Source organism: Colletotrichum destructivum, chromosome 6, assembly GCF_034447905.1.
Source record: "Colletotrichum destructivum chromosome 6, complete sequence".
NCBI classification, from domain to species: Eukaryota; Fungi; Ascomycota; class Sordariomycetes; order Glomerellales; family Glomerellaceae; genus Colletotrichum; species Colletotrichum destructivum.
In genome coordinates this window covers 2239412-2262450 of record NC_085901.1, presented here as the reverse complement: position 1 = coordinate 2262450, position 23039 = coordinate 2239412, and the positions used below count along the sequence as shown (strand labels likewise).

At 54.4% G+C, this 23039-nt stretch overlaps 4 protein-coding genes across 4 annotated transcripts; 2 read left to right on the top strand and 2 right to left on the bottom strand.

The window, feature by feature from the left end:
• Positions 1–13480: 13480 nt before the first annotated feature.
• CDEST_09884 (uncharacterized protein) lies at positions 13481–14512 on the bottom strand (the record flags this gene model as incomplete). Its single annotated transcript, XM_062926042.1, has 2 exons — positions 13481–14174; positions 14322–14512. 2 exons carry the CDS (start codon positions 14510–14512, stop codon positions 13481–13483), a joined length of 885 nt encoding a protein of 294 aa, XP_062782093.1.
• Positions 14513–14628: 116 nt separating this feature from the next.
• CDEST_09883 (Putative zn(2)Cys(6) fungal-type DNA-binding domain-containing protein) lies at positions 14629–17638 on the top strand. Its single transcript, XM_062926041.1, has 4 exons — positions 14629–15784; positions 16005–16620; positions 16739–16937; positions 17015–17638. The coding sequence occupies exons 1-4, from the start codon at positions 15008–15010 to the stop codon at positions 17058–17060; spliced, it is 1638 nt and encodes a 545-aa protein (XP_062782092.1). The 5' UTR covers positions 14629–15007; the 3' UTR covers positions 17061–17638.
• A 740-nt stretch (positions 17639–18378) lies between these two features.
• On the top strand, positions 18379–18786 carry CDEST_09882 (uncharacterized protein; the record flags this gene model as incomplete). The annotated part of the gene is made up of 1 exon (XM_062926040.1): positions 18379–18786. One exon carries the CDS (start codon positions 18379–18381, stop codon positions 18784–18786), a length of 408 nt encoding a protein of 135 aa, XP_062782091.1.
• A 1494-nt stretch (positions 18787–20280) lies between these two features.
• On the bottom strand, positions 20281–21823 carry CDEST_09881 (uncharacterized protein; the record flags this gene model as incomplete). Its single annotated transcript, XM_062926039.1, has 2 exons — positions 20281–21535; positions 21639–21823. 2 exons carry the CDS (start codon positions 21821–21823, stop codon positions 20281–20283), a joined length of 1440 nt encoding a protein of 479 aa, XP_062782090.1.
• Between the last annotated feature and the right edge of the window lie 1216 nt (positions 21824–23039).

Here is a 23039-nt window from a genome sequence, read left to right as displayed (position 1 = left end):
GCACGAGGCAGTCGGTTTCAAGATTAGGAGGACGGCGGGAGCTGGGGTGGGAGGGGATAAGATGGAATTGAGCAGGCGGGAGCGCTAGGTGGGTAGGTGGAAAGGCGGACGGACGGCTTAGCAGAAAACAGCAGTAAGAACCTACGATTTCTAGGCATGTATCTACCTCCCTGTGGGTACGAAGAGCGGGATTCTGGCAGTAAGCAGGTATAGGTACGTATAGCTGGTACCTACCCAGGATGGGTTAGGGGGAGAGAGCGAGCGACAAAGACAACGACGGCCATCGTACTGGGGTTAGGCTGGGTTAGGTTGGGGGAGAAGGTACCTGGGATGGGCCAGGACAGGACAGGGCAAGACAAGACAGGGTTTCTTGGTACACTGATGGGGTGGGGTGTCAGACGGGGGTGAAACTAAAGTCTCTTGTCTTTCTGTCTCTCTCTCACACCCACACACGCACACACACACACACACTCTCTCTCTCTCTCTCACCCTCTCTCACTTCCACCTTCGTTAACCCTCACGCTCTCTCTCAGACTCGCCCAGATGGACGGCACTCAGTGAATGGAGTGTTCGTGTGCCCCTTCCCCTTTCCCCACTTCCCAGTTCATATCATGACAAGCATAGATAGTGTCCGCACAGAGGGCACCAGAAACAGGGGAAGCAACGGAAGTTGTGATTGATGGCATTGGCTGCACAGTGGCAATCCCCGGGGGAGAAACCGACAGCGAGAAAGAAGGAATAAATCATAAAAGTGAATAGAGACAGAGCCGCCCTTGTGTGGGTCGGTTTTACCCGCGGCTCTAATAAACCTCAAAATCGACTCACATCTCTGCTGCTGGCCGTTGTCACCCAGAGCTAGAATCGGGGCCATTTTCATCCCCAATTAACAGGCATTCAGCGCGCTTACAGTGTCCTCAAACATGAAAATAAGGTAAGGCAAGGCAAGGAAAGAGCTGCAGCGTTACCACCGCAGACGCCTGGGCGGGCTCCTTGCTCCTTGGACAGAATGTCCAAGTAGCCCGATCGAATGTAAGTACCTGTGTTCTTTGCGGTACCGTACGGGTACCGACCACCACCGCCCAGCCCACGCCTCCTAGAACGAGCAGCCAGGGCGGCGCATGGGGTTAACCGTGTCGAGCCCACCCAGGTGAAAGGAAGACGATACTTGGCGGCAAAGTATTTTCGACTCTATCCTTGCGCAGCGTGCCTGGGGCGTGTCACTGGATCCATCTCTTTGTCCTACCCTGCCGACTGGCGGCATCTTGGGCACATGGCGGCACAGCCAATCCCTGCTCGGGGGATTTTGGGCACGCGTGGGCGCTGTTCACGTTTTCTTATTTCCCGGACTCGGCGGTACCGAGTACTCAACCTATTTGTCTCGGTCCATCGCCAACAACCAGCCCTGCCCCTGCACCGACATGGCCATTCGGAAAGCCTGCTCTCGCGCCTGTATCGATACGTGCGCCCTCGTGGAGGTGCCATACCTCTTCTGGGAAGCTCGAGGTTGAGGGGGAACGTCTGAGTCTCCGATGAAAGTGGAGACGCCGCCCTCACATGCATCGAGCATCCCTCCCCAGTTCCCCCTTCACTTCGCCGTGTGCCAGCGTGGGAGAGGAAGGTTTTCTCTTTGCTAGCAACTGCGTGTGGGGTTGTGCGTACTCTCGTAGTATGTTTGTGGTCAATGTGCATCTACAGGTATGATACAGTAGGGGAGTATTCGCAGAGCGAGCATATCCCACTACCCTTTGAACAAAACCTCTGCTCTGGTCTGCTCGGTGTTAAGTGGCCTGGGGGGCAGCAGTTTTCCATTTGTCGACATCCAAATCCTAGGATGCAAAGTCATGGAAGCACAAGTCAGAGAAATTTATGTGGCCAGGACAAATCCTCGAGACTGCGGTGAAATTAAACTGCCAGCGGCTGCATTAGCAGCACCGTACGCCCTCGAAACTTGTTGCCCCTTTTGATGCCTCAATAAAGTGACGAGAGTCAGTATGTTCTCGCCAAAAGGAACCGCAGCACGCCCTGTCGGGCCACGCCGGGTCGATCAGTACCGTGTCATGCCGCCGATGCCATGCCATGTCATGCCGTGCCTGACGAGATCAGACCAGGCTGGCACTTTGGTCTAGCCAAGTCGTCCCAAAGACGGGTCTCGGGGACGGCGTAGGTAGGCAGCTAATAGCAGAAGGAATGGGAAACGATGGCGGAATATGATGACGGGCCCGCTGTTCTCATGTTCCGTCTCACAATGATCGGGACCAGATACCACCTGGGCCCGGGGCTTGCGAACTGGCGGGGCAGAGGAAAAATTGGGAAACTAGGTGCTGTGGCCGAACCTCGAATGTCAGACAGGCCGATCTTAAGGGACAAGGAAGCCGGGCCGATTGTGCGTGCTGCACTGATGTCGTTTAGTCATTGGGAAAGCGCGCATCATCGCCATTGCGGCCACGCAGGCGTCATTCTCGTGGTCCGGACTCGGATGCCGATCCGGTCCCTGGATCAGATTCCGATGGTGGAGTCGCTCGCGGCCGGATGATGATCACCACCATCGCCAGGATCCGTCTTAGGACAGATATCTGCAAACTGTGCCACGTCGTATTGCGGTCTACTTAACGGATGCACGGTACCTGGGTAAGATACCTGGGTAGGTGCTCTGCCGACTCAATCCTGGGACCGGGTCCAGCGGCCAAGGGGCCGGCCGAGAATTCCAGCGGCAACAGCAAAGGCCAAGGGCAGATGTCGCCCAAATCTGTCACATTTTCCCGCACATGAGTTAGGTCGCAGGTGCACAATACCTTCGTACGTACCTATGTGCTGCGGGTATCCATCCATCATCCATGGGCCCATAGCATGAGGGTTGCGTACCTAGCGAAATGTAATTAGCGACCCGGCGCACAAGCTGGAACAACCAACAACAAAGCAATGGAGTCCATCTTCCATCCCCGACGCCTTAAAGTCGCATGTTCACTTCTCAGAGTCACCGTCCGCGCCGTCGGATATGCCAGTATGCTATTGCACTGTTGTGCGTCTCGTTTCTTTTCTCAAAATAAAGAACAGTTGGTTTTCGTTTTCTTTTTCTTTTTGCGGCGATCAAATCGTTGCGTCAAAGCCGGCTGTTTCGCGGATTGCTCCGTCGGACGCTGCCTATCCCATGTGCCGAGTTGAGTCGAGCGGAGATGGGTGTCGGTGATCGAAGCCGATGGGGTAAGAGAACCTGAAGTCCAGGGTCCCCCCCTCGGAGTCTCTTCCCTCACCGAAGGGAGGGAAATGGATGGTAGGACAGGGCTATTAGCCTAGGCCGAGCCCCCTGTCCCGGGGGAGAGACGGAAAAGGATGGTGCTTCTTGTATCCATCGCCCCATTGATGCCGGGCAAAGGTAGGGTGGCGGCCAGGACTATCGTGGATGCCACAAGCCATGAGCTACGAGCCATCACAGCAAAAGGGCGCTGTGAGTTGTGCCTAGCAGTGAACTGGGCGAGGCATGCGTAACCGCGTGCGGAGCTGGCAGCGGCCACAGCACCTTAAGCTCCAGCAGGGGCTTTGCAGCTTACACAGGTGCATATCTACCTTACCTAGGTACCTAGGTAAGTTAATTGCTTACCCTCGTGTGTACCGGGCTGGAATTAGCTGGAGCGGCACCGTTTGCGACGGGCGACGGGCGATGGTCGATGCGCGATGTGCACGTCCATGGGCGTGGGTGACAGATCCATCCCGCCATGTCAATAGCCATCAGTCCAAGCGAACGGAATAGGGCGATCGGTCCCATGTGCGTTCCATGCGGTACGGATGGTCAGCGTCGGAGGCGTTTGTGAGGATCCTTCACCACGACTATCGGCGAAGGTCGCGCGTCTTGTGCCCCCCCTTTGAACCAAGTTATCTTGAGCCTGGGACGCGAGGCATAAACAGAGAAGGCGATATTGGATACATAGCCGGGCTTGTTGTTATTCTTGGTCCCTGACTAGGTTTTGTGTTGGCGGAATTGTTTTCGCCCAAAAACAAAACAAAAAAAAGGGGGGGCATACCGGAATCAGTGGCTGGTAGGTGTGCAGCCCCGCTTTCCGTCCTTGCCTTCAAAAGCACATTTCGAACTTGTCAGCACTCGCAGACAAGGCAGTGAGGCCAGGCGAGGCCAGGCGATACTCGTGCTGGCGTCCGCTGTGGTATGTAAGACGGACGACTATGGGAAGCCAACTCCATGCTGCTCCATGATGGCGGTCTTAGGTATGATTCAGAGTTTTCCAAATCACTTTGACGCACAACACGGGCTGCTTGGGCTCAAGCCGGCGTTGATGCAAGTTGTAAACACACCATGGCACGCGGTCTGCACATCTACCAGTGCCTGATTTTCGATTGTTCTGCCCGAACCTAACTCCTGGGTCTGGAATGTCGGTCTGGTCAGAATCGGCGCCCAGTCTACCTACGTCCGGATACCGTCGCATTTGTTTCTCCTCATGCCCTCCTGACTTGTAAGGTGTCAACTTAACGACAGATATTGACAAGCAGCTCCGGAATTGAAGAAGCCCGCGCCCCAGTGGCTGGGCCTAGGTGGATGAGGCCCAGTGCAGTGTGGCATGGTGTGCGGATTGGAAAGATGTGACGACGCTAGCTGTTAAGTCTCGACAAGGGAGCCTCGTGCGAAGTGGGGGACGCGCTTTTCTTCTTTTCTTTCCCTTTTTTTTTCTTCCCTCTCGTACAATCCACCCATTGTGTCGCCCCTCAGTGACACCGCAGGTGGTCTGCGGTGTGAAATGACCACAGATACAGATGCCGGTGTCCCCAAGCGCAGCCGAACCCGTCTGTTGCTCATTTTCCTGATCAGCAGTTGTTTGATTTCCCACGGAGGTGAGGTGCTGATGGCAGCGGTACACCCAGTTGGCACATGTGGACTGGTGGGGTACTGTTTCGTTGCTTCGCCCAAGATACAGATACGTACCGACTGAGTTTGTTTTGTGTTTGTGCAAGGCGAAGGTGGAGCAAGCGGCCTTAGGTACGTATCCAGGCTGGCCGCAATGAATCGTGGGTGTGTGGGGCCACCAGCTCGGGTAGTCCAGCACAGTGCAGCCTGAGGCCAAGACCCCCAACTCCCCCTCGGGCACGTGGACACGTTCCAATCGCTCGCTCTCAATGTCCAATACCTGCATAAAGGTTCTGTATTTGGTGGCCACCCTCACACAGCCTCATCTCCACTCTGCCTCTGTACTGGATTGCCCCTCCTCCCCAAGAGAAGCGGCACGAGGCAGGCCGCAAGAGTAAACGATTCTCCACCAGACACATTGATGAACCACAACCTAAGTCCACGTCCAGTGTCGATCCTTCCGTCTTTTCTACTGAAGGTTTTGTTCCTCCTCTTGTTTTTTTCCAACTTCATTTCTCTTCGAATGGCCGGCCCCTCGAAAATGCTGTCGCCAGTTAGGTACTGGTACTAAGTAATTGTGTGCCAACACTCGGCACACGGACCATCTGTGAGGCGGGTCGAGACCTTCTTCAGGTGCAGTGTACCTCACTACTTCGCCATGCTACAGCTCGGCAAGATTCCCTCCCCTTCCGTCGCTGCTGCAATGCGCGATCTCCCGAAGACCACGTGAGGTCTGTACTGAGTACTTATGGGATACGGGTGCACTACATGATATGACGCTACTTTTTTCCACGAGCCAAGCCGTCTCCTTATTTTCTTGTTTTATTTTCTTGCTTTCACCTTCTCTTGACAAGATTGCAGCATGCGACCAAGTAGGCAGCTCCAATATTATGCCTCATGGCCCCTCACAAGGTTCATCCGTCCTCTCTCCAACTACCGGTGCCGTTATCGCCCAGGATACCCTCTCATGCTTCTCTCCTTATCCTAGCCCCTCCCGGCTCCCAAGTTGCAATAGCCTCAACACCACCAACACCAATGACAGGGATCCCCCCACTACATTTTTGTCGCTGTAATCCCTCCCGCACAAGAGGCTTGTGACGTCGATCACTGCTTCTTTGCACCTTTTGCTGCTGCGATATGAATACAACCCAGACCTTGCCAATGCTTAAAGTAGTGTACTAAGTATCAAGTGTCAGTTTATACTTACTAAGTACGAGCACACACACACACCCAACCAAACCCTCTTGTCGGGCTCGACTCTGTCTGAGAACCGAATGCAGCGCAGGCGTCTTGCACCTTTGCCAAACACGTCAGTCAATCAAGCAAGCCACATCAAGGGATCCTCCGTCGGCGGACAGCCACGTTGTTCAATACCCGCCCTTTCTCCGAGATGGCATATCAGATCGCCTCCCAGACCACTTCGGACCGAAAAGGCACGTACAAAAAAAGAAATGAAGTGATCGGCGTCATTCACCAACATAAACAATCAAGTTGGGGCTTGCCTGTTTGCCGATGAACCCCTATCTCGGTATCGCCGTTTGAGCCCTCTTGGCTTCGCACCTGTCGGTTTGCGTCACGCCTAGAGAGGAAACTCGACGAGCCGCAAGATCTTCCCCGCCTTGGCTACGTATCTCAATCAATGCGGACATGCCCGGCCGCCCGTCTGTAGCATTGCCCAGGGTTTTGGGACAGATCCTGAACACGGGTCACCACTTGACGCCGACGCCAACGCAGCTGTCCATCATTCGGATGGTCCGAGTTCGTTAAGACCTCTGAACTTCTATCGGAACCCTTCCCCCACATCGCTACCGGCAAGAGCCCTGGATGTGAAACGCGGGTTGATTCGACGTTCACTCACAACGTCGACTGTCTTCCCCTAGTGGCCAGCACAGCTCACGACGCGTCGGTGCAGCAAACTTCCAAGGGACCAATGTAAGACCACCAAGACATACTACTGTACACTGTTGTACGAAATACGGAGAGGCCTTGCAAGTTATACTACGTAATTGTGTCCTGCGTTTGGCCACTGGTATTCCACCTCTTACCCAGTGATATGGGCACTTAGCAATGTCAACGGATGGCAACGATACAGCCATGACGTGCCGAGTCATCCCTATAGGCAGTATGCGTCGTAATTGCCATCAGGGCGGGAGAGCTAGGAGACACCGACCTCGAGGCCCCAGTGTTGGTTCCAGCTCGCTGCTCACACCGCCCACCGCGCGATCGCTCTCTATTGTCACTTCCCCTCCAGCTAGTTTCTTTTCAATACTTTGCAGGAAGACAAAAAAAAGATAACAAAGAAAATAAAATGGATGCCACAAAAGTCGAGCAGCATTCGAGTCAAGTTCCTAGAAGGGGCACCCACTGGCCCAGGAGTGCTTGTGACACTCCAAGACAAGATCGGCAAACCTGCTCGCCCAAGCACTACGAACCCCAGTTGTCAAAACCACCGAAATTTCTATCAGTGCCCCGAACGCCAGCATATAAGGGACCTTTTTGAGCAGTCAGCATTGCGTCACAACAATCATTCGCAATGGTGGCGTGCAAATACATATGCTGCCCCGGCCGTATCAAGATGGGCAGGTATAAAATCAGCCCCTTAGTCGAAATCCATAATGGTCAAGTGTTCTCAGGACACAGATGCTCGACCACACGCATACGCTTCAAAAGGCCCTCTGCTCGTTTGTGCAGGCAGGGAAGGCGACCCACTCCATCTCCAGGATGCGGCGCCTTGCACATCATCATTAAACGCAAAAGAGCGGGCCCATGTTAGCATAGTCGTCCCACGTGGGGATGCAACAAGAGGAATCCGGCAGCGCCATTTCCTAGACATGTTCAGTCGTCCCTCTCGTCCCCCCTTAGCAATGGACAAGCAAGCACACGTTGGCCACCTAAGACAAGACAAGACAATCAATCCCATGGCTAAGCCAATGCAGTCATGGCCGCGTTCGAGCCATGCTATCTTCGTCTATCCGCACGCCTCCAACAGACAAGCCGACCTCACGAGTGTCTACTCAACAGATACTGTCAGTCGATGTCGATTTGCTGCATGCCTACCTACCTACATTGGAGGACGAGGGGTGCGGGGTTTGGCCCCTGGGTTGGTGGGAAAAGGCTCCCTGCGTCGCCTGTCCCGCTCCGTGTGACGGCCCATCGGTTCCTCAGATTCGTGTGCCACGTTTCTCCCACCTGCCAGTATGGGATCTTCGCTGCCGTTCGCTGAGAGAACGGATTGGCCGGTTTCCAACTCCCGAGGAACAACCCACCAGCGAGCCCTCGCGACATCCACCCGCATGCAAGTTGCAACCCACGGCGCCAACATTCCATTCTCGGGGCAATTGTTGACATGTTTCCCTTGCCTACCTGACGCCGCGTTCATCCTTCAAGTCTATGAATAACAGTCTATGAATAACAGTCTATGAAGGAAAAGGGCGGCGATGAGGATACTCTGCGCTCAAAAGGAACGGGCGGGCGCCCGAAACAGCTGATGACTTATGATTCGATCGCGTTAACAAGACCCAACAGAGGTATGGACCATCATCTTGTGTTGTTGGCTGGCAATTCCATAGCAAGGTGGGTTTCGCTAGCAAGCAACTAGTTGCTCGCCCGTTCGGACAGGTGAAGTCAGCGGGGTCGTATCAACCTGTCTGTCATGAGCAGACGTCCCGCACGCGACACCGACAAATATACTGCCATACGGATGGACACGGCCTTTGGCGATGGAGATCAACCCTGATCTGGGCGCCGAGAACGCCCGTGGGCCGTTGGATAGTCCCTCTCGACCAGGCAGTGTTTCTTTCGGGGCGATCTGGACTTCGCCGCACCTGCTTCAACTTTACTAGGCAGAATCCTTCCGTTGTAATTCATCCTTTCTCGTGCTTGATTTCCGGGTGTCTTGTCGCCTCTTGTCCTCTTCCCCAGACCGCCGTTGTTGGACTCTCCCCGCACATTTGCCGCCTCCACACGGTTCGTCGAGTTCGGACATGTGGCCGTCTTTGTTCGTGCCCCCGCGACGTCGAGCCCTTGGCACGGATTGTAGCGAGTCGTGTCAACAGCCTCAGTCAGGGTCGCTCTTGGGAGATTCCCTGTTGGAACCATCTGCGAACATCTAGCATACGCTGCAATTCACCGACACTGAGCCGCCCCCAGATCCTTGCGCTTCGCAACGCAGTATCACTCGGTCGGTCAAAATCCGTTTTCGTCCCCATGGAATTGCCGCGGCGGCCACATGTACCGATTGGGACGAAGGCCATATGCATGCCATTGTTGGGGGGCAGCACATGCATCCTAGAGTTTCGGCGCAGGCCTATATTCTGACCAGGCCAAAGGAAACTTTGGCTTTTGGGTTTCATCAACAGCGCCATGCAGTCCGAGTGTGCCTCTGGCTTCTCGCAAATCGATCAAAGCTGCCGGGCATGGGTAGGAGAAGAGCGTTGTTGATGGGCGTGGGACTAGACACTCGCACTGATGCAGCAAACGTGACAGTGAGTAGGAGAGGGGGGCGGAGGACCAAACAAAAAGTAACGAAGTTGTCACCTTGTTGGACAATCCGACATACAGCTGTGTGCTTGTCGCCGTGGACTGACCGTTGTCACGACCTGTTCAGTCCTGCCAGTTTTCTTCGCCATCAGAAGAAGCACCATAGGCTTGGACTTTAGGTTGTACTCGACATGGATAACGCCCTGTTGCCTCCTTTCTTTCAGCTATGCAAGACCGGGGGTCTTGTGAATCGCCGACGGAACATAGCAACGCAAACACCACTGGCTCAATTGCCTGTCCGTCAGCTTAAGATAATTAATGCTATTGCGGAGTCATCGAAATCCCTCCCCGTTACCAGACGCACGTTATTTGGGTCAATCGACGCAACGCCCTATCCGATCGAGATGTTCATCAACGTCACAGCCTTAATCAGCAACCGCTCCTGGAAACTGAGACTAGGTTCAGGATTGTCAAAAGACACACGGCTAACGACACCTACAGAACAATACGGCCCTCCGCCATTGCCAACATTGTAGTCCACAAATATAGGATATGGTAACTGATCCACGAGTACCGAGGCCATTGCGCTTCTACATGTACAAGAATGACGAGCTTTATATGCTCTGACCTGCAAATGCAGTAAGTTGGCCTTCGCACTGACTTTGACTGAACAGGGGGCACACATGTGCTCGGCGTGCATTTGACACGCCCATCACCGCTGTGCCTCTGCCTTTGGAATATGTACCATTGGGGCGGAAAGCTCCAAGGTATCAAAGGCGATGCCCACCCGTTCGTTCAATGGGTAGTAGCACTAGCTCTCGTCAGCTAAGAGTCCGAGCCACTCCCTCGACGGCATCTGATTCAGACCTGTTTTCAACAGCCGGCGTGGTTGAACTCAACCGTTCGGCTGTATCTCCATTTCGATGACACCAATGGGCTGCCAAAATACGACTTCGGCTGCAAAGCTCCAGCTGTAAAGACGGATTATTGGGCATCGAAGTGGACTCCTAGCGCTGCCAAAGGTGCCTACCTATTGGGCAGGCAGAGTCATTCAAGGCAGCGTACCAAAGGGCAAACACTTGAGCGGCTGGACCTTGGCTAATTTTGGCCGGATAAAGGACCCTCAGGGGCACCCATCAAACGGGTTGTGATATGTTGTCAACCGAATGCCGACATACCAGTCAGGATAAACATGTGCCTTCGACCGCCACACACACCAATGGAACAGCCACTGAGCCAAGGCATGGGTGGACGATGTAACGCAACAAAAAGTTCGTCAGAGTCCGGATGAAATGGCCGGGTACTGATACTTGGACTTGGACTCGCCGTCTAAGCTTCATGCTTTCACCCCATGCTTGCACACTTACATGACAGTGTACAACACTCTGCACCCAACCGTTTCTCAGACGGCATCTGCATGGTGCATTGGTGGCCCTGCATGCCCAAAAGTAAGTTTGGAAGATGGATGTGCCTTTTCTTCTTCTTTTTATGGTGCATGAGTATGCTCTCGCTGGCGAGCAATTGTTGGACCCCCGACCCTAGCATAAGGCACAAGCATGGGCAAACATCCGGAGACTGGGTGGCTCACGAAAAGGAGCCGTACACTGTATCCGAACACCCAGGTATAACACACATGCCGTCAACGGCTTTTGACTCTCGCAACTTTGGGACGATGTCTCACGCACCGTCCAAAACAGCAACGATGGCCCAACGGTCAAACCATAGCGCAGTGCTTAACTCTGTTACCACGCGAACCAGGCACGCGGGACTCAACGATGGTGTTTGAGAAAGCTCAAGTGCTGTCCCTAATCCGTCCCAGTCGACGTGCGCGCGATACTGTATGTGTAGGCACACAGCAATTAGGTGTGTTGTGCGCTCCGTTGACAAACAAAACAGGCTAACAATAATGATCTACGCCAGGAAGCTTAAGCCCCTCGCGCAGGCCATCGCTTTGGCATAGGACAACTGATGATCCGGGCGTCCCGCTGTTATGGGGTCTGGGGGTTGACCACGTCTTGCTGCGTCAGCAGCTTATGGTGCCGAGACAGGGGCAACCAGGACAACGAAACAAGTGTATTTCTGCCTCCCGACTCATACTTCCAGAGGGGGCATACCTCTGCTGAGTCGGCGAACAAAGCGAGCCGTGGCGACTTCAACGGTACCGGTTGGGTAAATACGCGCACAGAGGCAAGTCTGTCGCCCAAACCACCTTGTCTCTGCCCAGAAGTGGCATACGGCGCCGATTCGGCCTTGATGTAGCAGCTCAGGAGGCTTGCAAGGGGGTGGGGAGGGCGAGCTACCTCTCATGATAGTGGCGGGTACAAGATCTGCTAGTCGGAGCTCGTTGCTTCTGCATTGGCTGAATATAGACAGACCCAGCATTCTTCCTTTCTATCTAATTTGACAAGGCACAGACGGTCTCTGCGCCTGTGCCGGGACTTTTTATTCTCCGATCTGTCAGCCACACCGGCTGGCTGAAAGGTTGGATGGACGGGCCTTTGAGCGACGACCCAGCTGGAACACGGCGGTGTGTGTGTGTACCAATGTGTAGGTGGTCTGCTAGACCGTCAAAGATGACGAATCTCGACACAGGAGGTTGTGGATGCGGTTCTCGGCATGAGGAACAACGTGTGTGCACATCTCAATCTGCACCAAGCCGCCACAAATTACATATTGGAGGGGCGTGTCTGAGACATAGAAGCTGTACGACGAAAACCTGTTCGCAGCCTGCGCCCATGGCCTCGTGGCGTCCTACGTTTCCGGGTGCGGGCAACCACAAAGTCTCAGTCACGTCGCACCCACCCCTCTCGCCGGCAGCGATGGAGGGACCAGACGCAGATACCCTTTGTCACCCAAGCCATCGGGTAACTAGACAAAGGGGCCGAGGCTTCTGATACCTGAATCACTTGAGACGAAGAAAGAGAGACAGAGAGAAACAGAGCGAAAGGACGGGAATCATCGTCGGCTATTATCTTTCGACCTTTCAGCTGACCCTGGGCAGGAGAGCCAATCCCAGGACAGACCCGTCATTCTCAGTCCACAAAGAATGCCGCTTGGGGAGCGTGTGTGGTCTCAACGAGTCTCTCTAGTATTACAAGGATCTTGACGGGTTTCTCATTTGCTTTTTCGGTAATAGCGTGCGACTGTGGTCGATCCGATGGCTGTGATCAGTAATGCTCAAAGACGGCAATGTTGTCGCCATATGGGTACCGGCTTGTGGGCGCCGATGCGGTGACAGCCACAGGGGACCGGAGATGGGACCATCCAAGATCTGTTTCCAGTCTCTCACCATCGCTGCAGGGCTGTCGGTCCGAGCCCGTGAAGGCAGTCTCGTTTGGTGATCTCCACCAAACCGACTGGAACCTGCCATGAACGACTCGTGGGGGATCGCTCTGGAGGGCATCGCGGCGGTGGCGGTCCACGGTCAAGAACCACAGTGGTAGGGGTCAATTTAGGCGGCAGAGGAATCCCGTCCGTGATTCTGATGACCACTGCCATCGGAACGGTTAGGCGGGCCATCGATCTCGTGGCGGAGTTTGGCTTGCCTGACCGACAAGGGGGGGGGGTTACCGGACTGCGAGAGAACATGCTGTTCCTCCTCTGCTGAACCCATCCCCTTTTCCGCCGTGATGAGCAACGGTAAGTAACTTCTTTTCGTTTCGTTTCCTGAACACCGGGAAGTACTTCCTAAATGTTGTCCTCGCACGACATTATCTGGCCCCCGCCCCTTTTTGTGTTGGTGTGCCTGTCCGGATTTGGGAGGCGACTGCACGATGGGGAGAGCCCAAGGTGGTGCAATGTTCGCGTCTTCTCTTCTTGTTTCTTCTAACTTACCCTCCGATCGGCTCTATGTTGTCGCATCCTTCTTCGTGGATCCCGATCGTGCGCTAGGTCCCGACAAGTTGCATACGGGAGCTGGCTCTCTCTGGGCTTTCTTCCGTCTAAGGATTCATTCGTGCCCCTATCCAAGTGGCGGCTTGGAAAGGCGTGAAGGAGCAGAAACCGCAAAAGTGGCGGGGGCCGTGTTCTCCCTCATGCATCGTACAACATCCTGTTGCCTCAAGCGAGGCTAGCCCTGCCTGCAAGTTCTATACTAGTACTCCTCCGGTGGAGGACTGGATGAGCCATGGCTGCGGTTGAGGGAGCGCCTCAACCCCGACGGTGCCCCCCGCTCAAGTCTGATACCGACGGAATTCTGCTAACGATGGGTTTAGATGGAGGAACGGAGCTGCGCCCGTCTGCGGTTGCCATCTTTAGGACTCTTTTAGCGAGGCGTGTAACGTTAGAGCCGATGGGGAGCAGAGCTAGAACTCGTGGGGAGAACGGGCAGTCGACGAGACTGAGGGGGGTGGAGGGAAATAAACCCCAGCGATTTGGTTCGGCAAACCCGTGGCGAGGCTTCTTCTCAACGGTATCCCAGAGTCGGATCGAGCATAGAGTTCTTTTTCTGTGGCTTCCGTGGTGCGGGCGATGGCGAAGTTGCCAAAGGCCGGCGTCTCGTCGTGTGGCAAACGGGGGAGGATTCAGCAACTGGGGACTCAATCGTACGGCCGGAAGCAGGTTCGGGTTCGGGTTCGGGTGGTGCAAGAGGCAGGTGACCTCGGGCCGGGGGAGGATAGTCCAGACCGTCCTGGGATGGTCTGTTGGTTCATCTGTTGTTTCGTTCATGAGTGAGAGGACGGCCATATCAAAGAAGACATGCGCGCGTCTTGGGAACCTTCTGCCGCAAGCAGCCACGAGGCGACGAGGAAGATGAAGCTGGCGGTACCGGAAAATGAAACGTGGGTAGTATGGAGGCTTGAGAGCAACGTGAAAGGGCAAAAAGGCTGGACGGTGGCTACGTCTTGTTTTGTTTTTGTGTGCATAGTGCAATCAGCTTGACGTTGGCGACTCACGGGAGGGGGAAAGGTTCTCGCCCCTTGAATATCGCCGGATTCCGATAGCTCATCATCTCCCAATGACCTCTTGAAGACGCCATGGGTTCACCTACTCTCCGCAAACGGCTATGTGGGCATGTGGTTGAAGCGTGATCGATACCGGGCTCCTGGGACGCTGGCGGTGATGCGCCGCCACAGTAGAGAACGAATGCATTCGACCCATCATTTCACGTGGCATGCTTGAGGAGAGGAGGGGCCAGGGGGCAGTGGGATTTGAGCCGGGAGCTGCGGAGTTTCCGGCCATCGTTTCGTTGCGGAGTTTGGGGGCTGTGGGGCCGAAGTGTGCCGCAGCACTGCGGAGTTTTGGGCTGACGTCGCGGGGCGGAGTTTGGAGCTCCGCAACGACATCTCCCTCCCCCGGTCCTACCGTCCTTTTCGATGTCCGCCACGATTCCATGACAGGACTCTCACACAGCAAACCCTCCACGCTTCACGAGAATAGACCACGAAAGCCCCGTTTGCCTTTTGGTTCTATCGCGCGGCACGGGAACAGAGAGGAGTGAGAAACATCGCCTTTGTTTTTCGTTGTAAGCAAATCGTGAAACTCTCGTAAATCTTCCCACCCTCACAACCCCCCTATTACGTGGTAAATCGGACTCAACTGCTCGTACCGATCCATCTATTATTCGCCCCTTTCATATTCACGACAGACCAGCACAGGGCAACAGATCTTCTTACCCAGGACGGTGTCCCTCGGCAGCAGCAGGGCAAACTCTCTCCACCCCCCACAGAAAAGGGCATGTCCGCTCCCGATAGCCTGAAGATGATGAGTGATCTGGCGGATGCGGCGGACAAGTCTCGGCAGAAGAGCTGCAACGCTTGTGTACGGAGCAAGAGGCGCTGCGACAAGCAAACCCCGCGGTGCACCCGCTGTGCCGAGAAGAACTTCTCGTGCGTGTACCAAAACCTACCGCCCGCTCCTGCACCCGCCGGCGCCGGTGGTGCTGTTGGTGCTGCTGTGGCCACCAGCGGCAGCTTAGGCCCAGACATCTCCTCGTCCTCCTCTTCCTCCGCATGTTTTACCGTCCACGGCCAAGACGATCCCCTCCAGGCCATGGACATCGAGGCGGACGGCGACGACATCTCATCCTTTGACTTCAACACACTTGACAATAATCATCTTCTCAATCATCATCATCATCATCATCATCATAATAACCAACGTCAACATCAGCAAGGTCCACAACAACAGCAGCAGCAGCCCACGCCAGCATCATCATTGTTCATCGACAACGAACTGCCGACCTTGGCGATGAAGGAAAATATCAACGGCAGCGCCAGTGGCAACAGAAGCACTCCAGTGGTGCCGACGTCGCCACTGAACCTCAACATCGACGCTGCGAACGTGACGTTTGACTTCAACACGGTCATGGACTTTTTGACCGCCGACCCGGCGACGGGCGGCGAGATAAAGCTCTGGGAGACGCCGATGACGCCCGTTCTGCAAAAGAGCATGACTCCCGAGCTGCACCAGATGAACGATACCATGTGGGAAACCGATATGAAGGACATGTGTGTAAGTCTTGGTTTCCCTTTTGTTCCCCTCTGTCCTCACCCTTTCGGATGATATAAAACCATCCTGTCCCAGTGTGTCGAGTCCTTCAAGTCGTCTTTCCTAGCCTTCCTTACTTCGGTCGTCGGTCCCTCTTACTCTCCCAGCCCCTGGCCCCCCTCCCAGTCGCCCCTTTTCCACCTCATCCTCAAATCAGAGCATGAAAACTTACCATATTACGCAGCAAGAGGGTGGGTTCCAACCGTGGCAGATTCACGAGCCCTCGTCGAGGGTTGGTCACCTCCTCGGCGTCATCAAGAACATGCATATCACCTTCGCCCAGACGATGCAAACACCCTTCCTCCACCGCCACCTCTATCTTGGCACTCGTGAGATACCGCGGTCCCTGATGGCCGCCTACACCGCCATCTCGGCGTATGTGGGGCGCACTGAGGCCAACAAGGACTGGGCCATTCGCGCGCTGTGCGAGGGCACCGCCGAGGTCCTCAAGGGGTCCAAGGACGCGAAGTCGTTGTCATCATCGAACCTGACGGGGCACGAGAAGCTCGCTAGGGCGCAAGCGCTGTGGCTTCTGCAGACGATCAGGTGCTACGATGGCGATGTGGCGCTGAGGGCCCAGGCGGAGCGGGACATGGACGTCTTAAAGAGATGGCTGGAGGAGCTCGAGTCGATGAGGGACAACTTTGACGACATGCATATATTGGAAGACACAGCGTTGAGAGCGCGGCCACCAAGGTCGTGGGAGGTGTGGGTGTTCAATGAGTGCGTGAGGAGAACGGTGTTGTTGGGGTATGTATTTATAGGCCTTTATGACATGCTCAAGTCTGCCGGCGAGTTTGGTGAGTTTCCCTCTTTCTCTTTCTGCGACTTCAATCGCTTCGTCGTCCACGATGGCAGCCTCGATTACGTGTCTAGTCAGCCTCGAAATTTTTGACGGTGTACTGACGCTCGTAATAGAGCCAGACCCCAAGAACTGGCTGGTGCCTCACCGGTGGACTTTCTCCAAGCACCTCTGGGAAGCCCAGTCGTCGCCAGCATTTTACTCAGCGTGGCATGAGAAGCCAATGTTCCTGGCCAACGCCTTCTTCGTGCAGCGCATCGCGCGGATGGCGAGGCCAGCGGATGTGGACGATTTCGCAAAGATATTCCTCACCATGTAAGTCATCCTCTTCTTATCAATGCCGTGCGTCCTTCTGGCGTGTGGGCGGATTGCTGATGAGGGCGTGGTGGTAGGAACGTTGGGGTTGAAGAGATGAAGCATTTTATGCTCGAGGGTTGAGATGGGTGACCAAGAGACGTAAGGATCACGGTCGATGGGCTTCTCGAAAGCCTATGCTTATCACACATCTGGAGAGGGAGCCTCGGGCTCGTCCCCAGGACTGCTCTCCAGTTGACAGCCCAAGGGTCAATTGGCCCAGCTTCATTCACTTGACTCTCATGCGGTTGACACCAGACCCCGAGAATCCTCATACACACATTGCTGCGAGGATAGCATCTCCCACGGTACTTTATGGATTGATTGGGTTGTCGGATTCAGGGTATATGGCATAAATAGGATACAAATGCGGACGATGAAGACATGAACGGTTACAGCAACAAACATCCAATCGCTTTCTGCGATATGCCAGGACCGGTTCAATGTCCTTGAAAGATGACAATTCTGCTGTAATGACTCCACAAGCAGGTCTAGTCAGAAAATCCCGTTGAGTTTTGATGGCGAAGCAGAGCGATGAGGGGTTTCTTGGCGTTGATAATCAGCCTGATTTCTTGTGGTACTGCAGCATTTTGGATAGAAAACATGTAAGGATACATGTAGCTTGACAAGGCGAAGGAGAATCTGATGAATATATAAAAGACAAAGCGTTTAGTTGGAAGCCTGAGTGTGAACTTGATGATGTTAGGATAAGGAAAAGCCACAGAAATGGTTAAACTTTGGAACATTGGACATGAGCACAACAACACAGCCTGGACGTGGCTTGTAGATGAAACCATGAAGGTGAGATGCGATGGTGCCATGTAAGTGAGATTCCCTCTAGAACACTGAGATTGGCTTAATTCAATTTTATTAACTTGACATACGATGCAATTCGTGTCTAACACTATTTCAAGCCAGCCATTGTCAGTTGTGATAGAGGGCTAGCGTTAGATATACTAGTCCCACATCGGTAGGTTGAGGAGGCATCCTGTGAATGTTTGTTAACAAGCAGAATTATAAATTATAACAGAACCAGGAAAGACAATCGTGTAGAGACGTTTTTGCTCAATGCATTTGAATCACACCCAGAGACTGCGGGAAGCTGTGCTAAACACATTGTGAAGCACGCATCTCAAGAGAACTTCTGTTTCTTCCAGTATAAAATAAGCTGTAACCGCTCTTCTACACAAGCAACAAACACTAGCAAGAAAGCATCTGTCCAATTCCAATAAGATTGACAGACACAATTGGTATTTTGATTGCAGTATAATCAGACGAAGAAACGCACAAGAAAACAAGAAAAGCTCCCTTGAGGATCAGCCAAGTTTGGCGATATCTTCTGCCTTGCCACAACGTGCCCCAGCCGACGCACACACGCCCCTCATTTGGGGACAAAACGAATATGTCAGGACAGAGGACCCCACTCTACTACCACGACCCCTCGAACCCTCCGTGGCAGGACCCCAACAAGAATCCGTACACGCTGAGCTACGGCGGTCACGCGGAGGAGATCCATAGCAACAGCTACAGCGGCGGCCGCGTCAGCGGTGGCGGTGGTAGCGGTCAGACAAGCGGCGGCAGCATCTTCCAGGAGGACATTGAGAGAAGTAAACGCAAGGGCGAAGGCAAATGTAAAGACAAAGACAAAGACGAAGGTAAGGGCAAGGGCAAAGTTGATGATAAGGGCAAGGGCAAGGACGAAGGCAAAGGCAAAGGCAAAAGTAAAGGTAAGGAAGAAGACAAGGGTAAGGGCAAAACGAAAGTCAAGAAGAAGGTTACCTTCGCTCTAGACGACCAGTTGAACTCGTAGTTGTGCGAACTAAGTAGACGCAGTAGAGTTCGTTTACAAACGGCGGCCATTCTTGTGATCATTTGACACGCATGGCTATGTCATGAAGCCCAGCTTTAGAGAGAGAGAGAGAGAGAGAGAGAGAGATTCATATCTCCAACGTCGGTCAAGTCTGCAGCGAGGTGGCCTTCCCCGGATCATCAACGCCCTAGCATGTCGGCAAAAGGCGGAAGAGCATATACATTCCATGCCACCGGAGGCGGTTCCGGAGGGCCGGAATGGCGGACTGGCAGTCTCGAAAAGGAGCCGAACAGCTTTGGCTGTGTCTCTACCATCGCGGTGTCCACGGACAGAGCCGTCAGTCTAGGGGGTTCCCAGAAGACTGACGCAGCTGCGAGGGGATCACTCAGGTAACGATGATACAAGCCTTGTTACCAATCTAGCAACAGACGTTTTCCCTTCTGGATGACAGCCATACCTTGCAGCAACTTGTCACTATTGCACTCTGAGAAACGAGTCCTTACGCGCCATGGCTGACGGCCTTTGCTCCGGTTGATCGACGAGGAGCAGTCACCGTCTCTCGTCGAAGGCGCTCGCACAAGTCAATACACCTCCTAGCCGACACACGGCGTTCATCCAGGCAAGTGTAGTTAAAGACAGAAAAGGTCTACATTTTCTTTGGCCCGATGTAGTTTACTCAAAAGGCACAAACACACGCTCCTTTGGAGCCCTATCTGTAGACTGTAGACAGACACCAGCCTGGGAGAAAACGGAGCCGTTCCACGGCCAACCAAAACCCGAACCAAAAGTTTACGCCGTAACTCCAGTCCTTAGTAGTCTTTTTTCTTTTTTTCTTTTCCGGAATGTCAAGCTCAAACCAGGTCTGGTCCAGTTTTTATTTTGACTTTCCAGACCTTGAAAATGTCCATCAATGCCAACCCTCCGTAACGCGGGAAGATAACCAAGAGGGGAGGAAAAAGAGCCCCCTCCCCCCACAAGGACCCATGAGCCCATGGCCCCGTCCCGATTCTGCCGGATCTATCTGCGGATCTTCTTGTGTTGCTGCAAATGTACCATGTCCTTTTGTGTGTCGCTGACCGAGAGAAATGATGAAAAAAGGTGGAAAAGCAGGGAAATTTCTAAGTCTGGTTCTCGCGCAGAGCTTCATTTCAAGTGGTTAAGCCGCCGTATGTATGGTGTGGTGGTGGTGGTGGTAGGTAGATTCGCTCTACGCAGCTTTCTTGGGTACGCGATTTGAGTGGGGTTGTAGTTGTTGCCATGCTGCGCTGGCGGAGTTGATATGCAGTCAAGAGCAACAAGGGGAAGCTGTTATCGCCGCCGCGGGGGTGGTTTGTTATGTCGTGGTTATTTGTGGCCACAAGTTGGCAAGCATGGCATCGGCTGGATATGATTCAACAGATGAGCCGAATTGCGATAAGTCGGACGATAGGCGCCGACGGAGGCGAAGGTGCCGAGCACGAGAAAAACCGTGCAAGTGCAACACGCTAGCAGCGATCATTGCAACAAATCCTTAACGTTCTCCTTGACATTCAGCGCCCACTTCAACCTTGCCAACGTCGACCTCGCCTCCTCGAGTAGCCTCTCCTGCTCGGCGTCCCTCTCGGCGGCGCCCGTCTTGATATCCTTGAGCGCGAACTCCTGCTGCGCCTTGTAATCCTGAAACTTGGATTCGATCTCGTCCTTCTGGCGCCGCAGCTCCTTGATGTTGCCGTCTTGCTGGTCGCACAGGTCCCGCAGAGCAGCGATCTTTTCGTCGTCACGGCGGCGCTCCTCGACGAGGGCGGCGATCTCGGCGCGCAGCTTCAGGTGGGCGCGCTTCACCTCGTGGCCTTGGTCCTTCCAGTGGGAGCTAATGGCGTTGTAGCGGCCCTCCATGAGGGCGGCGTGGGTGTTTGCGTCTTCGACCTGCTTGGTGGTGGTGGCGCGCATCTTCTCCATTTCGTCGCGCCACAGGCGCTCCCGTTGCTGCGCGTCGGCGGTGCGCTTCTTCTCAAGCTCGACATTGGCGTTGAGGGTCTCAACCTGGCGCTCCTTGCGGCTGAGAAGGGTCTTTGTGACGCTAGCCTCGAGCAGACGGCTCTCGTAGTCGCTGATGAGGCGCTCCATCTTGTCCTCGACGAGCTTGGCGGCCTGCTTGGCCTCCTCGGCACGTAGGCGCTCGATCTGTATGTCGCGCTTGAGGGACTCATTGTCGCTGACGAGCTTGTTGATGACGCGGCCCGTCTTGCCCAGGCCCGCCTTGCCGATGGTTGAATCCCATCCCGGGCCCTGGGCGTCGGGGACGACGGCGACAGGGTTGTCGTCGTCGTCGAGGATGGGGGGCGTCTCCTCTCGCACCTTCATGGAGGTGGAGTCGCCGCCGTTCCAATCGTGTTTTAACTTGACGCCGGGGGTCCTGTCCTGGTGATTCGAGGCCATGCTGATGGCGCTGGCGTTGCTGTTGACAGAGCTGGAGAAGGCGGATGTGTGGGAGGGTGTGTCGGAGCTCGTGTCGCTCGCGGCTTCGAAGCTGGGTACGGTCCGGATGGTCTGGACCATCTTAGGGGCGCCTCGGGGAGACGGAGACGGGGAGCTCGTCGTCGACTGGAGGTTCCCGTCGAGGCGAGTGTTCATGCTACTCTTGCTGACGGCGCGGACGGTGGTGACAGAGGGTGGTGCGAGGAGGGCACGGCTGCTCGAATGAGCATCTATAGAGGGCGTCGCGGCCGGTGAGCAAGACTTGGCGGGGTTCGTTGTGAGGCGTCGAGGCCTTTGCAGAGTTTTGGGTTAGCCAGGTCGAATGTCGTCTGGAGAAGGGATTCCAGACACAGCGGACAAGTAGGTAAAGTGTCCGAGAGAGAGGCTATAGGTACCACCAGGTGGACTGGGCGGTGGTGGATCGGGGCGAGGTTTCAAGCAGAGAGCGGGAAGGGCGGGGACCCTTACCGAGAGTAAAGTCTTCTTGTTGGTTATCGACGTCGGGGACCTGGGGAGGATTAGAGGGGAATTGTCGTTGTTGTTTGTCTTGCTTGTTGGGATACTGCAGTCGACTAGGCATGTCTCTCGGTCATGATCTTTGGTCTTCACAGGGAATTTCTGGAGGGTTGCAGTGCCGTTTGTCTATAGTCTAGGTAGGCCGGTCGGCACGTTGGGAGTTCGTCGAGGGTATGGCAGAGCGAGCCAATTAGTGTTTTGGTGGTCTGGTGTGGCGGTGGTTGTAGCAAAGGAAAGTTGGGGGAGGGGCGGCGTCTCTTTGGGGAATCGCGCGTGGTCGAACGAATGCGGCCGGCCCGTCTGATGTCGGCCGGAGAGGCGCGTGGAAGAGCGAGAGCGATTGGGCTGGAATGGGGATGGGAATGGTAATGGGAATGGAAGGATGTCCTGGTCGAAGAATTGCAGTGTACAGCACACACTACATAAGCCTGGGAATCCGACACGCGATGCAACAACAATGCAACAATGCAACAACAGGAGATTTCTCTCTCTGATTAGGTAGGTAGGTAGGTAGCCTGCAGGGAGGGGAGAGAAAGTGGTTGGTTGGGGGAGGAAAGGAAAGGAAAAAAGAAAAAAGGCAAAAAAAAAGAGAAAAAAAGAAAAGAAAAAGGAAATGTCGAAAAGGCCTGGAAGATGCGAATTACAGGCCTGTGCCGAGCTACGTCAGTTGGGAGGCAATCTTCTTCTGACAGGAGGTGGAAATAATAAAGGAGGGTCGAGCCCAAGGAAGAGGTGGAGGAGGGCCTATCCGTAGGTACCGAGTTTAGGTAGGTAGGTAATAGCCAGATGAATAGATAAAACCAGGCAGGCAGGAGCACCAGGTGAAGCAAAATTGTGGCAGAGACAAGCCATAAAGCAGCAGCAGCAGCAGCAGCAGCAGACCAGAAGGAGTATCTGTACGCCGGTCACTGTGGTTGTTTTTCTCTTGGATGTGGATTGCACGGCACTGTTCTCAGTCAGATGTCTTGTTCTCGATTGCTTTTCTCTCTCTGCCTTCCATTCATCGACCGGCCGACATCCATCCACCATGTTTGATTGGCTGTATCCAGGCGGAAGGGCAGAGCAACATCAACATCGACACATTGTATTTTGCAGGGGAATTTTGCAAGGGAACCACGCCGCCACACTGTCTTCTGAAGTAGGTGCCTATCTCCTTTCCTCTGCCAATGCTGCAGCAGGCAAATCACGACGGACAAACTCCCGCAGACAGACACAATCCCCCACTCACCAAGCAGGAGACCACCCTGTTCCCCAGCAACGAAGATCGCTGCTGCGGCTGC

Bases quoted from the DNA above. Each gene is read 5' to 3' on its own strand.
- CDEST_09883 (XM_062926041.1), top strand. From the start codon at position 15,008: ATGTCCGCTCCCGATAGCCTGAAGATGATGAGTGATCTGGCGGATGCG. The intron at 15,785-16,004 runs GTAAGTCTTGGT...CATATTACGCAG, and splicing joins CCGATATGAAGGACATGTGT to CAAGAGGGTGGGTTCCAACC. The intron at 16,938-17,014 runs GTAAGTCATCCT...GCGTGGTGGTAG, and splicing joins GCAAAGATATTCCTCACCAT to GAACGTTGGGGTTGAAGAGA.